We start from the raw sequence: 18,150 nt of genomic DNA on the forward strand, positions 1-18,150 counted from the left end.
ACTATTCCCTACTCATGACTGCCTGACTTCTGCCACCTGTAACCTTACGTTCAGATTATTGACCCAGCTTAGAATGCTATCCCTGTTGCTGCCTCACCACCACTTAACAGTAATTTCCACAACAGAAGAGCAATCCTTGTTGGCTGAAAGCCTATGGCATATTATGCATCCTCCCCGATTGACCAACTACAAGTGTTTAATCCTGTATTTCAATCCTATGTGCTCAATCCAAGTGATCCTAGCACTTATATTACAGAGGCTTGGGGTACAGTCTTAATCCATAAAGTGTACTTCTGCAATTTTATAAGAATCCTTATTTCTCTTAAATCTCTGTTCTCACTAAAATATGATCAATTAGACTAGAATTTCCTTGGATTGCGGAGCTGCGTATCTTACCCTTACCTGTAATACCCACTGTACAGAACCACGTCCAGGACAAGGTAAACAAAGACTGCAGGTTGTTAGAATGAAAACAATGTCTACCTGAATGACATTAAAACCTCAAACAGCTTCTATTTGCCTTTCATAATTTCTACCACAGATTTCTGCATCTATTCATAGACACATATACACAACATACACTTTATTCTTTTACCAGAGTACAGCTCTGTAAGAAGACATGAGTCTCTCGCTTTGTACCTCTTAAATTTCCTGCTATACTGTTCCATATATATATTTAATTAAATATTTGACAAACTGAATTAGTGATCATGAATGTCCACACAATCATGCATAGAACAGAATCATGAATGGATCAAGATAAATTTCTATTTGATTTGGAAACGCACATCTATCCCACTCCTACAAGCTCGGACAGATGAGTCCAGAAAAGAGGATGTACAAGGACATAAAGGGCACAATTTAACCCTTCCAATTATATTTTCCATAAGATTATAATGTTTAAATCAATTTTCATTCATTTAATGGACAATGGCTGGCCCCAGTAATGCACTTTCTATTTAGGGAAAACAAATTCAAGACTTAAAAATTCAATAGGTAACCTGTAATACGAAAACAGGAAAACCTATAATTTTGTCAATTTTTACTTTCTTGGCATGTTTAAACAGATTTTTTAAACTTGGCCTTAATGAAGGATTTGAATCCCTGCTGGCAAGCAAACGTTCTAGTTTCACAGATAAACTGGCTGCCATTAACTGCTTTGGCAGAGCCAAAACAGCTCCACATGACGGTTTTACAACTACTATAGATTTTAAATTTCTTTTCTTTTCTTTTTTTAAGACAAAGTCTTGCTCTGTCGCCCAGGCTGTAGTGCAGTGGCGCAATCTTGGCTCACCACAACCTCTGCCTCCTGGGTTCAAGCAATTCTCCTGCCTCAGCCTCCCAAGCAGCTGGGATTACAGGTGCACACCATCACACCCAGCTAATTTTTTGTATTTTTTTTAAGTACAGATGGGGTTTCATCATGTTGGTCGGACTGGTCTTGAACCCCTGACCTCGTGATCCGCCCACCTCAACCTCCCAAAGTGCTGGGATTACAGGCGTGAGCCACCACACCCAGCTTTAGATTTTAAATTTCTGGTCAAACAACTTACCCTCACGAAACTGGTGAGGTTGTTTCATAGTTTCCACGTATTATGCACTTAGAAATACAGTCAGGCACCAATAACGATGTTTCAGTGATCTACAGTCCCACAAGATTATGATAATGTATTTTTACTGTACCTTTTCTATGCTAGGTATGTTTAGATATACAAATACCACTGTTACAACTGCCTACAGTATTCAACATAGGAACATGCTGTACAAGTTAGTAGCCTAAGAACAGGTCATACCATATAGCCTAGGTGTATAGCAGGCTGTATCATGTAGGTTTATGTGAATTAAGTACACTCAATGATGTTCACACAATGACAAAATCACCTAACAATGCATTTCTCAGAAGATATCCAGTCATTAAGCAACGCATGACTGTAATTTAGCAAAAGAAAAGACACGAATAAACTCTCTTCCTCTTTTCACGTATGATAAATCACAGATTTACCGTTTTAATGTTTGAGATCTCTGTGTTGCTGTTGTCTGAACTGCATTTTGACATTGTGATAGCAGTTTATTGGAAAATCACAGCATGCCCAAGCTTCTGCTCTAAAAATAAATGCAAAAATAGCCAAGTTTAAGATTCCTGTAAACTGAACACAAACACATCTACAAGAGAGCCCTACTGATATGAAGAGTTAAATAAAAGGCCATTATTTTGAATTAAATTTTAAACAAAAGACGTTTAGATTATTTTAGGATACCAAGGCTTACCCTAAAACAAAGAACAAGAGCATAAGCTACAACAATAGCATGTCTAATTCCCAGAGATCTAGGAGAAATAAAAAGCTAGAGCAAAGTTCAAAAACAGATTTCAAAACTAATAAGAAAACTAACAAAGTAAATAAAGTCTAAAGAGAGTACTTTATAGAAAAATGAAAAAAAAAATAGGTGTTATTTCCTAAATTCACATATATAGAAGAAATAAAGAAGGTCACCAGATGAGGTACTTGGCTGCAAAATCCAAATAACCTAGTAGTTAAGTCTTTAACACAAGCATGAAATCCATCAGCAATTCTAACTTCCCAAAATAAAATCAAAAATACAAACTCAAAGAACAGTTACAGCTACACTACAAATTTTTACAGAATTCACTTATGAATAAAAGAATTCAAGAATACTGTTAACTGTTCATGTTACGCAGAAATTTAAATCTGGGGTGGCTCTCTAAAAGAGATTATGAATCAAAAACTAAGAAAGTATAAATGTAGATACAGAAGGCTTAATTTGATCAACAAATACTGACTTTGTTAGATTTGACACCAGAGTTAGGTTTGCGCTCAGGTCTGAACCTTCTGCAATGCTTTCATTATCATAAGCGCAGGAAAAACAAATCAGCAGTGGTCTCTTTTTACTAGTGCCAGTCCTTTAAATGACATGCTCATGGAGGTTAAAGTTCTCACTTCATACACAAATCTGTGTTGCTAAAAAGTCAACAAAGCAAACTGGGGCAACCTCAACACTACTTTAGCATGTACATATTTACCTCAAAATGCTGATTCTAAGTTCTTTCAGAGTTTCCAAGTCTGTATTAATTCATAACCTAGGTAACCTAAAAGCAATCAGAGAGAAATTTTAGAAGAGACAACTCTTGATTGTTTATTGCAATCAAGAGTTTTTGCATTTTAGGTTCTGGGGTACATGTGCAGATCATGCAGGATTGTTGCACAGGTATACACATGGCAATGTGGTTTGCTGCCTCCATCCGCCGCCCCCCTCACCCCATCACCTATATCTGTCATTTCTCCCCATGTAATCCCTCCCCAACCTCCCTACCCCTGCTGTCCCTCCCCTAGTCCCCCGCAACAGACCCCAATGTGTGATGCTCCCCTTCCTGTGTCCATGTGTTCTCATTGTTCAACACCTGCCTGTGAGTGAGAACATGCGATGTTTGATTTTCTGTTCCTGGAGACAACTCATTTTTAAAAACCAACTTTAAGAAATGTTCTACTTTTTAAGATCCCTCATAAAACTCTTTATCTATTGGGCAACAAGACAATGTATGTCTAAAAGAGCTGCCCTTTAAAATTTGGGTATTACGTTCTAATGGAACCAGGAGAAAAAAACTTATTAGTACAATCCAATTAGATATAAGGGAGAACTCTTGGCATTAAATAAATTACCTTTTCCCCCAGTAAAACTTGGCTTTAAAAATACTTATACACTTTGATAAATCAGTATCATGCTATATGTGAGCGTTATCTTCCTATCTCCCAATATGTCAGAGTGTGCATTTCATTTTTTTTCCTTTTTGTTTTTTAATTGTTTTCTATTTTACAGAGCTGGGGTCACTCCATGTTTCCCAGGTTGGTCTTGAACTCCCGGGCTCAAGCAATCCTCCCACCTTGGCCTCCTAAAGTGCTACAGTCCCATAAGATTAGCCAAATACTACTGTGTTTCAACTGCCTACAGTGTTCAGTACAGTACCATGCTGTACTGAATACTGCAGATTACAGGAATGAGCCACTGCACCCAGCCAAATTTTTGTTTTCTAAGGCTACCTCAGACTTCATTTAATTTTTAATTTCATTCTGTACCTCCACCTAGTAGGATGCAAAGATCACGCACACCAACATGTCCTGCTGTGTCATTCTCTAGAGATGATTTCTAATTCAGATTCACCTCATTTCTAGAAATGCCGTCATCAAATTACTAAGTTGATAATCCTTTAAAATTCAATGTAACTCAATGATTACAAAACTACTGCTAAGTTATCCAAGTTATTTCCACTGACAGTTCCATACATACATTAGAAAGGTAATATGTCAAGTACAATAGCAACTTATTTTACACTGGTAAGTCAAAGCTAATAGGTCATTCTTATTTTAATTGATCACTGTAATGAAAAGTACAAACCTGCAAAATCCTGTTTCATAGGCCCCTTTAAGATAACTCTGAAACAGGCATGCCACGTATCAGACACCCAGTCAAGTTTTAGTTTGAACCAGTAAACATAATCCAAGTTAGCATCTAAATGCAGTAATGAGGCTGTATCTTTTCAAAAGCTAGTAACAAGAAACAGCTAACCACTCAGATCTGAAGTCTAAAGGCACCTAGAAATTCCTGCTGTGAATTTTTAAACTTGGTGACAGAATAATTCCAACTTATCCATGTTATTATGCATCACAGATTCTGATATCATTAACTTTGCAAATATTACTGTCCAGATTTTACTCCTACTTTCACAAAGCCCAAAATGCAGTTTCCAGAAAGTCCCAAAACAAACCCACAATATAAATATGACATTAAAACACTATAAGCAATACTCATGGTAAGCTAACAGAGAAAACTAAAAAATGTATGATGCACTTTAAGTTCCTAGTAGCAAATGTGCTCTGTGAAATACAAGGCATTAACCGCAACCACGCCTACGCTACTTAGGACATACGTGGTATAGATACAAAATACAGACTGTTGACATAAGGACAAATACAAATTTAAAATAAGAGGCATAGTTCTCCCTGTTGAAAATAAAAGGGAAAAGGTCCCTTTCCCTTTTCTTTTCCAGAATTTCTTTCTCCCTCCCTTTCAATGTACATAAATTTAAGTCTCTAGTCTTAAAACTTGGCTGTTTGCTAACGAACTGAAAGCCATCTCTGAAATATAATCACCAAGGGAAATAACACTCAATCTCCTGGTTTCCTAGGAGGAGATGGGCCTAATTTGTCATCTGACTCCAAAGTGTAAAATCTACCTCTAGTCACAAAAACGTGAAAAAATTGCAACTTTATCTTGAAAACATGGATGTAATAGATTGTAACCATGCAGTTATATAAAACAGTAAGATCTCTTCCTGTCTTTGCCATCCCTTTAGTGACTGCCTGTGATGTGCACAGCAGTCTGATTTAATGCTCATTCAATAATAACACTGTTTTCTTTCTTTCTACCTTTGTGGAGCAATTTTCTGGGTTGGGAGATTTTGGTTTTAATTTCATTTCCCTAACTTTAGCTTTTTTATTTTTTAAATATAGCCCAATTCTCAAACAGTATTCACATCAAATAACAAAATTCCTTTTCTTAGAACTTAAATACTGGAGAAGCCCTAAAACACGCTGCCCAACTACAACGAGGAATTTTTAAAACTGAAAATGAAAGTGGCCAAACAGCCACACTGAAAATGAATCCAAGTTGTCTGAAAACAACTGCCTACTTCCCTTTTCTAAATTGTAGAGGGAGAAAAAGTCTCAGATGTTTTTAGCTAACTTCATAAGCAAACTGATGCTCTTGCCTCGATACTAATATACATATTTATATCTATACATATAAATATGTATTTAATATACATATTTGCCTCAAAATGCCGATTCTCAGTTTTCAGTAACATCTATACACTGTCACTCCCTCCTCAGGTATACTTGCCTACGCAGGAGGCACTGAGTAAGGCAAATGGGGATAAAGTAAGCAGCCTTTTTTTTTTCCTTTGTACATATCTTTCATTTAAAAATTATCTTAATGCCAGCAAGGGGTTCAGAGTCAGAACACCAAGGTTTCAATTCGGACTGCGTTACCTCCCTAACATTGTTTCCCTACCTGTAAACATAAACACCTGACTATTATGAGGATTACACACGATCTTAAAATTGGTAGAGAGAAAATAAAATGCTTGGAACACAGAAAATCCTACTACTACCTCTACCTAGAACCATTTTTTAAAGCATAATTCTTAAACTTTTAAAATTTCACGAAATCCTTAAAACCTAAAATGTTTCCTTAACCCTAAGATTCAGCATAGAAAATGGATTATCATATAATGCATAGAAGATTTTATACAGAATTTATAGCCAGGTTAACCTGAAAACCCACAAACTCCTGAAGGAGGATCAGGAGATGCCACCCCCAAATATGCCACTTTGGTATATTATTTTGAGCTGAAGGCAATTAAAAGTCAACAGATTCAGGAAAAGTTCTATGCCCGCCCTCTTTCTACTTAAAAGTAAGGCATAAACTCCCCCTTCTTCTACACCAGGAAGAGAAGGACAACATTTACCACAGCACAAAGAGATGGCACCAAGATGAGTTTGCATAAACAAAACTTACTAAATAACCCTTTTCTACCATGGGTTTCCTCCATACAGCATCTAATCACCTTCCCACTGTTTACGAACCCTAGAAATCCAAACTTCTCCTTTGTCCTTTCACAATTTATCACCCTTTGTTAAGATGGCATATGAGCCTCTGAATTAAGTGTTTCTTTGGGATTTTACTTCTTTTCTATGATGCCCCTGTGCACACAAAAATATTAACATCAGTACAAGCTGTAGACCTCTTCCATTAATGTTTTTTGTTGGTTTAATTCACAGATCCCAGCAACGAAGCCTAAGTGGGTGTTTTCCTCCCCTACATAACAACAAGCTAGCCATTACGAATTTACATGAAGACGAAAATCAACGCAATTAAATCACAAAATATGGTACATAACATAAAGTAAATTTAAATAGCTTTGTATTCACTAGCTTTCTTGAAAAACAAAAAATACTGTGTACTACTTACTGTCTGGACAGACATCACTGAAAACATTTCACTGAACTGTTTCTTAGGCAATAAAATGTTTCACAGATAAACAAGAAATAACAATCATGGGTGTTTTGAAAATATAAAAGAAAAAAATCAAAAGAAAATACCCACACTATATAAAACAAGTATTTCAAGGATCCATCAATTATTATTTAGTGAATATAGATTATGAAAAGATTAAGGTCAAACCAAAGATTAAGAGACTGAAAAGAAAAAATAGTAATTTCAAGAATTTAAACACTGGTATTTTTTTATATTTAAATACAAAACACAGAATTATTTATATTTTTACTTTGAATTGTCATTTGTCTTTTTAGAAGAATTTTTTTTTTTTACTTTACCCTAACACTATGGTTATTAACTTTACATTTCTGTCATTCTTAATTAAAATTCCCTGCACATTAACCTAGCCATTACCACACATACACACCAAAAAATACATTATATAGAAATGCTCCCTTCATCATTACTATTTATAACAGCAAAGAAACGCTCCCCACCACCAATCTACATTTCTAACAATGAATAAAGGAATGGTCTGGTAAACTATGGTTCATTTTACATGGTGAAGTTCAATTCAGCCATTTAAAATGGTAAGTTTACAATGAACAGAAATGCTTATGTTATAGTGAGAGCAGCAGCAGGCAGACCAATGCCTAGGCAGACAGCGATGGGTCCCAGGTTAAACACCACCTTGAAACCAAAGACTGTTTAAAGCATGAAGGCCAAGCTACAAGTCTCAGATAAATCCGTGGACTGGACGGAGAATCTGTTTTTCTATCTGGCACACTTTCCTCTGATTAATCCTCACCCTTCACCTATCTTACATATACCTATGCTCCCCTAATTGGATTTTTACATTGTCATGCCCACCTTTGCGTAGTGCACTTAACTTTTTTTTGAATACTCATAAACCAATCAGCACACACTCCCCTATTCTGAGCCTGTAAAAGCCCACACCCGGCTAAGTCTTACAGAGTAAGACCCTGTCTCAAGAATAAATACATAAATAAGAGTAAAAATCTTCCCCATTAAGGTACAAATGTGGTAAAAATTTACCTGAGTATCTGAGTGGGAAAACACACACACAAACTGTTTTTCCTTTGTTCTCACACAACACACAAGATTTCTATGACCAAATGTGTGGGGATTTCTCCCTACCAACAAGCAAGCAATCAATTCTGCAGCAGATACCAGCTGGGTGTCTTCTATTAATAATTCAATTCCAACATTATCTACCTGGAGATACCATCAGATCCCACAGGCTGAGGGCTCCAGTCCTCAAGACTGTCCCCACCCTTTAATGTCAACTGCAAATCCCAGGTTATTTTTTGCCAGTGCTCCTCATCAATAAATTAACTATACATTGGGGTTCCCACAACTCCCTCCTAGGATTTAATTTGCTAGACCAGCTCACAGACTTTGGGGAAAAATTTATTTATGTTTACCAGTCTATTATAAAGGATATTACATACAGGCTGAGTACAGTGGCACAGGCTTGTAATCCTAGCACTTTGGGAGGCCAAGATGGGAGGATCACTTGACGCCAGGAGTTTGAGACCATATCTCAATAAAAATTAATTAATTAAAGGAGATTACAAGGATCCAGATGAAGACACGCACAGGGTGAGGTATGGAGAAAGGGGTGCAAAGCTTCCAAGCCCTCCCAGAGCAAGCCGCCCTCCAGGAAACCTCCACGTGTTCAACTATCCAGAAGCTCTCCAAACTCTGTGCTTCAGGGTTTTTATGGAGACTCATTACCTGGGCATGATTAACCTTCAGCCTCTCTTTCCTCCCCAGAGGTTGGAGGGTAGATCTAAGTTCAAACCTCTAATCATGCCTTGGTCTTTCCAGTAACCAGCACCCATTTTGAAGGGGTGCTACCAGTCACCAGTCAATCATTAGCATACAAAAAGACATCACTTCGGAGATTCTAAGGATTTCAGGCCTTGCATGCCTATAAACAGGGTAGAAGACAAACCAAATATATATTGTACAGTATCATAGTATATATAATTTAAACCATAAATTCATTAGCCTTCTTTTCATGGACTACTCTCTGAACCAAATAAATTTCTGGGTTTCTCTAACTCTGTAACATAAATGTATTATGTTTAGATTTCAACATAATCATGCCTAAAATTCGGTTTGTCCAGAATTGAAGGTGAATACAGGTCAAATACCATCTTAACAAATTCCACTCATCATAGATCTCCATATAAGAAGTGTCTCTAGGCTACAAGCCAAAGGTCCACTTACTACTTAGAGTGCTTCGCAGAAAGATGACATTTCAACACATCAAAACAGCACAGATACCCACCCTTTCCCTTCAAGTTACCTATAATAACATTTGCCCTACAGTTTTGTTTCAAGAGACATAAATACTTAACACATCACTAGCTTTCAAGGTAAGTTTTAAGGCTGACATTTGATTCCAAGTTTCTGTGCTTTACTTTGTTTGTTTGTTTGTTTGTTTGTTTTGGAGACAGGGTCTCGTTATCTTGCCCAGGCTAGAGTGCGGTGGCTATTCACAGGCACCATCATAGCACATTACAGCCTTAAACTCCTGGGCTCAAGTGATCGATCCTGCCATCTCAGCCTCCTGAGTAGCTGAGGCTATAGGCACATAGTTTATTCTTAACACTGTGCAACAAGTGCCGGAATTTTGTTCAATTCATGACTATTCTCTGCCTTGACACCAAGAAAGAGCATCCACTGGGAAAAAGGAGCCACAGTCTTCTCTATGTCAAGCTGTTTTAACATATATAACGTGAATACTTATATACTAAAGGGAGGTCAATACAGAGACAAACTGAACATAAGAGACTACTGAGTTAAGATAGATGTTTACTGAGACAGGAAAGCAAACATATTAAAAGGTCCAGGCAAGAATGTGATGCACTACAACATAACTTCTCTGTAACATCTCGTGTTCACCACCTCTCACGAACCCCACCCCTCAACTTTCCCTAAAAACTTCCATCACTTTAGTCCCCTCCCCGCTCATTTAGCACACTTGGGCTAGCTATACCACCTAAATCATCATGTGCTTAATTATATTACTGCCCCATATTATTAACTGTTGCTGCCATTAACATAAGCACATACTTTACTTCCATTCATATTACATAGTTTGTGATTTAATTTTCATCTTACTGTAAATTTGTAACAACTAGGTAGTTTGGAATGTAGGAAAGTAAATATACATTAATAATTTTTATTTATTTATGTTTTCGAGACAGAGTTTTCACTATTGTTGCCCAGGCTGAATGCGGTGGCACGATCTTGGCTCATTGCAATCTCTACCTCCCGGGTTCAAGCAATTCTCCTGCCTCAGTTGCTGGAGTAGCTGGGATTAGAGGCATGCACCATCACACCAGGCAAATTTTTTTTTGTATTTTCAGTAGACATGGGATTTCACCACGTAGGTCAGCTTCCCAAGTAGCTGGAATTACAGGTGTGTGCCACCCGGCTAATTCTTTTTTTTTTTTTTTTTTTTGGTATTTTTTTTTAGTAGAGACGGGGTTTCTCCATGTTGGTCAGGTTGGTCTCACACTCCTGACCTCAGGTGATCCGCCCACCTCAGCCTCCCAAAGTGCTAGGATTACAGGCATGAGCCACCATGCCTGGCCTAATAATTTTTACTGATTAATTCAAAGTTGAGAATAAGCTTTACTGATCTAACCTTAACGCCTATTGAATTAAAACAGCTTTTTATAGGTCAAATATGAAACTCAAATTAGATGCTTTCTACATTTAAAAGACTTTAAACAACCCAAATTATTTTAGCAAGCTTAATGTCTTTGACCTTGGCACCCAAGCCCAAAAGAATAATTCAGGGCTAACTAGAAACTGTTAAAGCTAGAGCGGTATCAGTTAGTACAATGATAATGCTGATACCATCTGACTACACCCATCCTACTCTTCTCAGGTCTCTCAACAAACTATAAAATTCTCTTCCACATTAATGCAAACTAATCTGACTCTAACCCTGAAGTTGTTTCAGAAACAATTTTAGTTTTAATCTTAAAGTTTTATGTGGAACTGGGAAAACCCAAAAACTCAAGACATTTCTCAAGTTTAGTTTCTCATTTTAGAAATTGTGTTTTACAGGCCAGGCATGGTGGCTCATGCCTGTAATCCCAGAACCTTGGGAGGCTGAGGCAGGTCGATCACTTGAGGTCAGGAGTTCAAGACCAGCATGGCCAACATGGTGAAACCCAGCCTCTACTAAAAAAAATACAAAAATTTGCCAGGCATAGTGGCTTGCACCTGTAGTCCCAGCTACTCAGGAGGCTGAGGCAGGAGAATCACTTGAACTCAGAAGGCAGAGTTTGCAGTGAGCTGAGATCACACCACTGCCCTCCAGCCTGGGCAACAGAAAAAGACTTAGACTCAACAACAACGAAAAAAAGAAACTGTCTCTTGTTAGGTTTAATATTCAGGGTAAAACTCTACTGAATGTCAACTAACAAAATGTAGAAGGAATGACAGAAAAATCGCCATTTTTAACCATCACATTAGTAACTGAAGCAAGAATCCTTAATGGATGCTAAAATCATTGGGTGACAGTTACTAAAGAATATTTACATAGTCTGAAAGCATTTCTGCAGATTACCTACTAATTATTAATGAAAACTGGTATTTTTATTCGGTGGAAAAACCTGACAGATAGCACTTTAATCCAAATCACAAAGCTAAGATCACCAATACTGGGACAAACTGACAACACCTACCTCATGTAGTTTTCCGACTAAAAGTACAAAACTTCAATCTATTTTTGCCAGGGGAAAGAGGAAAACAGGGTCTCGCTCTTTTGCCCGGGCTGGTATACAGTGGCATGATCATAGCTTGCTGCTACTTCTAACTCCTGAGTTCTAGAGATCCTCCTGCCTTGGCCTCCCAAAGTGCTGAGATTATAGGCATGAGCCACCATACCCATCTAAAACCTGAATCTAATCATAAGGAAACATAAAACCTAACCTGAGGCTTATTTTATAAAACACTGGCTTTATGTGCTGGATTGAAGTATGTTTTCAAGGATGATGTGTTAATTCATGCACAGGAGATGAAGAATGTGTTATTAAGGGAAAGCCAGAGACATTTAAGGCACTACTACACTTAGTATCCCTACTACAGAGACCAACTAAGATAGCTGAGCCAGTATGCATAATCCTCCTAGAAAACTTGTCTGTAAAATACTGTTCTCAAGCCCTCCTTTCCTTCATCTTCCATTATAATACTAGACCATACATCTCAATATTAATTTGGGGGCTCACAAATATAATCTAATCATTTTAAGACTATTACATGTTAAAATTTTCTCTAATACACACATTTAAAAGAAAAATAACATCATCTAAATTTTATCAAATGCTAGTAACACTTCATGAGAGTTTAAGAAATTCCTTTTTTTTTTTTTTTTTTTTTTTCTTCTCAAAACCTCAAGAGGCAAACACTACCATGACAGTTTAGAGACAAGGAAGCTGAGACTCAGAGACGCTGCCATATGCCCAGTACTCCTTGGCTACAAAGTTGAAGCATCAGGATTTGAACCCTGGCCTCACTGACACCAAACACTTCTTAAGCATCTCTACAAGGCTATGATAAAATATCAATATTTAATTTTGGAAAGTAAAAAGAGCTTAAAATACTATGAATTGAAGCAACTGACAGTGATGGCGAGGCAGCAGGATGCATAAGAGGAAGAGAGCCTGTCTGTGTTCTCATGTTAATCTCACCCCCTCAGGCTGTTACCAAAAGAGGAAAGACAGAAATCCTGCAATCTCAAAATATCTCAGAGGATTAAATATGACTACTGCCTTTTTTTCCTCCTGCTTCAAACCGGGTCATTTATCTGACTTCTTAATCAAGAACCTTCCTACATCATGTCAAAGATCAGTTTTTAAATTGAGAGTCTTCTCTCATTATTCAACTTCTCTAAGTACAGTTTCTTTTTTAACATTCTGAACTGGTTAACCGCCCTCGTTTTCCAATCCTCAAGAAGAATTGTTCAAATGTGTTGTTAAAATCCCACTTTATTGCATACATTGAGCTATCACTTAAAGAAAGAACAAGCACAACAGAGTTAGTCTGTGCCAACAAGGAGAGTCTGCAATCCAGTAAAACTCCAATCTGACAACAATTTTCTCCCATGATTTCTAACACTTCCCCCAGTCTGCAATGTTTCTGTGCACATAATCATAAATACCCCACAAAGCAAGTATTATAAATTAACTTATTCACTCAATAAATCTGACGGTTTCCTATACACTAAGCACCATATCTGGTAATTAATATGCATGAAGAATCTAATCCTTACTATTCTATAAACCTTAATACAGCCAAGAGCATGTAATGCTGTTATAAACCTCAAAAATAAAAACTCTAAAGCCAACCTTAAGCCTGTCATGTCTTATTTCTAGTAACAGATCTTACTGACACCTTCAGACAGTGTCTTGTGGCGTCTTCTTAGTCACTTATTTAAAATGTATAATGCAGCAACTAGATGTTAAAGGAGTACCAACAATTCATTGACAATTTTAGATGAGAAAGCCATTTTGTAGTCAGAATTATTTTAACAAAGGCTTTGTTACATAACTGAAAATGTCAATTTCACCAGCTACATCTCAAAATCAATGCTTTTCTCTCTGTATTAATTCATCAAGTATACACCACCATACAAGCAGTCTTACTTTTTAGACCAACACATGTTGGAGACTGGCTAAGAATTCCTATTTGGAAAATCCTCACTGTCTGTGTTGTCCAGAGAGTTTATTCCTGCATGGATTGTTACTCAGCATCTGTCAACAGCCTGAATGAGACAACTGACATTTGAGGGACACCACCTGAAAGACAAATTAATGAATCAAACCACTGGAACAGTGCACACCTGTATTACTCAAGCTTTTCTATTATGCCTGAGGCTTTTAACCAGTTTCTCTAAAATGGCATGTGAAAAAAAGGTTCCTGTATCGTTGGTAAAATGTAAAACATTTTCTCCACAGATTGCTAATGTTATTTAATATAAGAATCCAAAAGATTGATTATTCTTCATACAAGAGAAAAATCTGCTTCTCCTAATTGGTATGCTTCCTTTCATTAATCAACATGAATTACATGCAGGCACTCAATTATCCTTGTCCTAATCATTGATCTAATTCTCTGCCTCCACATTCCATTACCAACCTTTATCATTATTTTCATAGTACTCTAATACTTTCCTATTATAAGATCATGTCAAATCCTTTCACAGAGTAGACATCATAAACTATTAAGTAAATGTACAATACTAGAGTCTTAGTAGAAGTTTGGAAGAACTGAAAACCAGCCTTTATCATGCAAATAATTTTGGTAAACATCAAAGAATAAGAAAGTAAGGACTAAAGGGTCCAAGCCCCACAGGATAAGGAGGTAGAATACCAAGAAAATAATGCTGCCTCAGATAACTACAGTCATTTGGCAAGTCATAAATTGCAAAGAAACCTGAATAAGAGCTCGTATAATACATATCCATTGGGCTTTCAGGATGAGCTAAGCTCTTAAATGTCCAAAAGGCACAGCAAAAGGCAAACAAAATAAATCACTTGGCTCCAACTTTCTCTTTATACAAATTAAACAAAGACCTCACCAATATCTTCCTCTGGTATTCAATAAAGCACATCACTCCATGTTTGATCAGTTTTTCAAATACCTACTTGCCAGACAATATGATAGGAACCAAGATCATAAAAATGAGTAAATCCTGAGCTTCAAAGAGATTGCAGTTACAGATTTTGCTGACACAGAGGATTTGTTTGTAGGAAATTATCACTGTTTGGAAGAACCCTGAGAAAACTCATACTGCAATAAATTCTGAGTCTAGTCTAGTGTTTTCACGATCCAGAAACAATGTGACAACTTTTAGGTATATATGTAAAAGAAGGGAAAGCATGGACTCCAATGAATTATTTGTACACCTATGTTCACAACACCATTAGTCACAGTAGCCAAAAGATGTAAGCAACCCAAGGGGCCATGGACAGATGAATGGAAAAACAAAATGCGGTACATTCATACAACGAAATACCATTCAGCCTTTCCAAGGAAGAGAATTTCGACATCTACATCATAGATGAACCGTAGAGACACTATGCTGGGTGAAATAAGCCAGACACAAAAGAATAAATACTGTACGATTGCACTTATTGGAGGTTTCTTGAGTAGTCAGAGACAGGAAGTAGAATGGTGGTTCCCTGGCACTGAAGATAGGATGGAATTAGTAGTGTTAATGAGTACAGTTTGAGTTGAGAAAGATGAAAAAGTAAGGAGATGGATATTGGTAATAAATAAAAACAATGTGAATGTACTGTATGCCACCTAGTTGTACACTTAAAATGGTTCAACGTTATGTTATGCGTATTTTATCATGCCAAAAAAAAAAAAGCTATCTGAAACATTCAGATAACCATTCATTCACCTGAACATTTCAGGTTAGACACAACTTCATTCATTCCCTAAGTCTTGACTGAGGACTCACTACATGTGATCCAGAACTCCCCCTGAAATCCATTTGGAACAGCAATGCAATGCAAAGAGTATGCCTGCAAGGATTCTGAAACTGAACCATGATTGGATCTCAGCCTCTGCGACTTTGAGATTCCTAACTCAGAGTAATAATCACTGATTCTTAAGTTTCCTTGCCTGTAAAATCAGTACAATATTGAGTTGATCGCAGGGTCACAGTGAGGATTAAAAGAGAATGTATGTAGAAGAACCTGAAACATCTTGGCATACAACAAGAAGGCACTTAATAACATGTTGCCCTAATCTCCTTTGCCATGAGCAAGTGGAAACGTGACCATGACATGGTAGGCTCACAAGTGAGAGAATGTCTATAAAATTTATCTACTTTCTCAAATGAAACAAGCGCCTCACATGTCAGATAGTGGTGGAGGATAAAACATGCCAAAGCCATAAAAGTCATCCTCTCTAGAAGGTAGCACTGCAAGTACTGTACAACCCACTATATGATGCCACAAATCACTGTCAAATAAGAATCATGAGCCACATCAAAAGAAAATGTCTTCTAAAACCAAGACAATAAAGCTCAATAAGAGCCAAAACGACCCAGTTACACAACTCACACACTGAGCCAGAGGCAAAATACAGCAGTTAATGCTTACCCTTCGAAGATGGGATGGAGCACGAAAAGTAAAGCAGGCCCTTACTATAAAGAACAATAGGAAAATGTGTTTTCTCCCCAAATTAAAACGAACTCGTCTTTTCTTAAAAGAGCATTTTGGTGCCATGAGTAAACCTATAAACCTGTTACCATGATCAGTGTTTATAGCGCCCATGTTAAAATTTTTAATTTCTTAATCTATTGAGTTTTAAGGAATATGACCTAAAATGAAGCTTTGAAATGACTGTATCTGTATGCGTATGTACACAGCACATATTCCATATGATATACACGTCTCACAGGTAGTTTTAAAGAAGACTTTGCAAAATAAACCGGCTATTCCCGAACCTAATTCCCAAAGATATCAGTAATATCCAAACTTACTATTCTCTAGGACCTGGCTTATCCCAAATCCATCTTTTAATAAACGTAGTTTTTTGGTTAGGATACATATTTTTATTTAGAAAACTTAACGTTTACACCAATACATTTTCAATATAGCTAACCTGTTCTAAAAGCACATTTTTAACACTATTTTCCGAGTTACTTAACTCCTAACCTGAGGCCTTTTCCACTGACTGAAAACAGGCACCATGAAAAACACCTGACCATCAGGACTACAAAGATTCATACTATTCGAAGACAGAAGCACAGACGCCCAAGTGATCCTCTTTCATCAAATGAAATGTTTTTAAAACCTCAAAGTCCTAAGAACACTTGGACTTATCCTGTAGATCAGAAAGGTGTCCCTTTAACCACAACTCTCTCCACAAAAGCACTGAGTGAATTCTGCAGACCAAGGACTCCTCTCCACGTTTTCGCGGATCTTCAGGATCCTAAGGCTACACTCAGGGGTCTGCCAGCTCTGACCCCCAGGCAGAGCCATCAGGGCAACTCAGCTTTTCTGGACCATCTACATAAATCTGATGTGCCAACTTAAAACATACAGTGATTTCCCCGAAATCAAAAACCCTGAAGAAAGACTCCTCCTCGGGGTCTAGGCACAAAAACATCTGAGGGGAGGGGCGAAAGAATGGCCTCGACCCCGGTCTCCGGGCCCCGATCGGGTCCCCTGCGGGTAATCACACCGGACCCTCCGGGGGGCACCCAGAGCCAGGCTGCGTTCCCTGCGGGCACGGCGCAGCGGCCCGGTCAGAGAAGGGCCCGAGGGTGCTCCGGGGGGCCAGGCGCGCGTCTCCACCTCCGCCGCGCCCGTGCCACTTTCGCGCGTGACGGGACCTGTCAAGAGCCCCCAGGCCTCGCCAGACAAGGGAGTGGGCAGGCGCTGGCGTCCCCCGCCACGCTAAGGCGGCCCGGAGAGTCTCCCAGGGCTGCCTCGCGGGGAGGCGCCGGGGTCGGGGCCCGAGAGCAGAGCCGCGGCGGGCAGACGCCGGGCCCACAGGCCGCGCCGCGCGGGAGGACGAGGCAGGAGAGGCCGCGCCCTCCGCCAGCGCCCGCCAGGCCCGGACGCGCGGCTGGGGCCCAGGGCAGGCACGCGGGCCTCGGCGCGGAGGCGGGAGCGCGGCCAGACTAGCAGCTCCCCGCCCCGGACACAAAGCTGCTCCGCGGGAGCCCGCCTCACCTGCAGCACGGGGCGCCGCGGGCCTTCGAGAACCATCGGACCCCGCTCCGGCGCGCGCGTCACAGCCCAGGCCTCCCGGAGCCGCCCGGCGCCGCCGCCCCCGCCGCCATTTCCTCGCGCTCGCCGTCGCCTCGTCCCCGCTGTCAGGTTACTCCATTCACCTGGGCCTGCAGCAGCCCGCGCCGCGCCTCCGCCTCGACCCCTCCCGCCGGCGCCTGCGGAGACTGCGCAGCGCCCGGCTGGCCCGCAGCCCGCGCACGGCCCGCGGCAACGGCGCACAGCCGCTTGGAGAATCCCACCGGCGCCCGCACCGCCCCTCCGTGCACCCACGCTCCGC

At 39.3% G+C, this 18,150-nt stretch overlaps 1 protein-coding gene across 6 annotated transcripts in view; it reads right to left on the reverse strand.

The window, feature by feature from the left end:
* DICER1 (dicer 1, ribonuclease III) overlaps positions 1-18,113 on the reverse strand; it is a 71,081-nt gene extending 52,968 nt beyond the window's left edge. Inside the window, exons 1-3 of one of the 6 annotated variants that reach the window (XM_074393556.1) lie at positions 17,975-18,113; positions 3,041-3,106; positions 2,003-2,103 (exon numbers count right to left, since the gene is read on the reverse strand). Coding sequence is in view for 1 of the 6 variants with exons in the window: in XM_074393559.1 (XP_074249660.1) it covers positions 17,814-17,849 (36 nt within the window). In the remaining 5 variants the exon portion in view is untranslated. Of the gene's footprint in view, positions 1-2,002; positions 2,104-3,040; positions 3,107-3,365; positions 7,214-17,813 lie in introns of those variants that run through there. The other 5 variants (XM_074393555.1, XM_074393557.1, XM_074393558.1 and 2 more) reach the window with 5 other exon arrangements.
* Between the last annotated feature and the right edge of the window lie 37 nt (positions 18,114-18,150).

This window comes from Saimiri boliviensis, chromosome 2 (assembly GCF_048565385.1).
Source record: "Saimiri boliviensis isolate mSaiBol1 chromosome 2, mSaiBol1.pri, whole genome shotgun sequence".
NCBI classification, from domain to species: Eukaryota; Metazoa; Chordata; class Mammalia; order Primates; family Cebidae; genus Saimiri; species Saimiri boliviensis.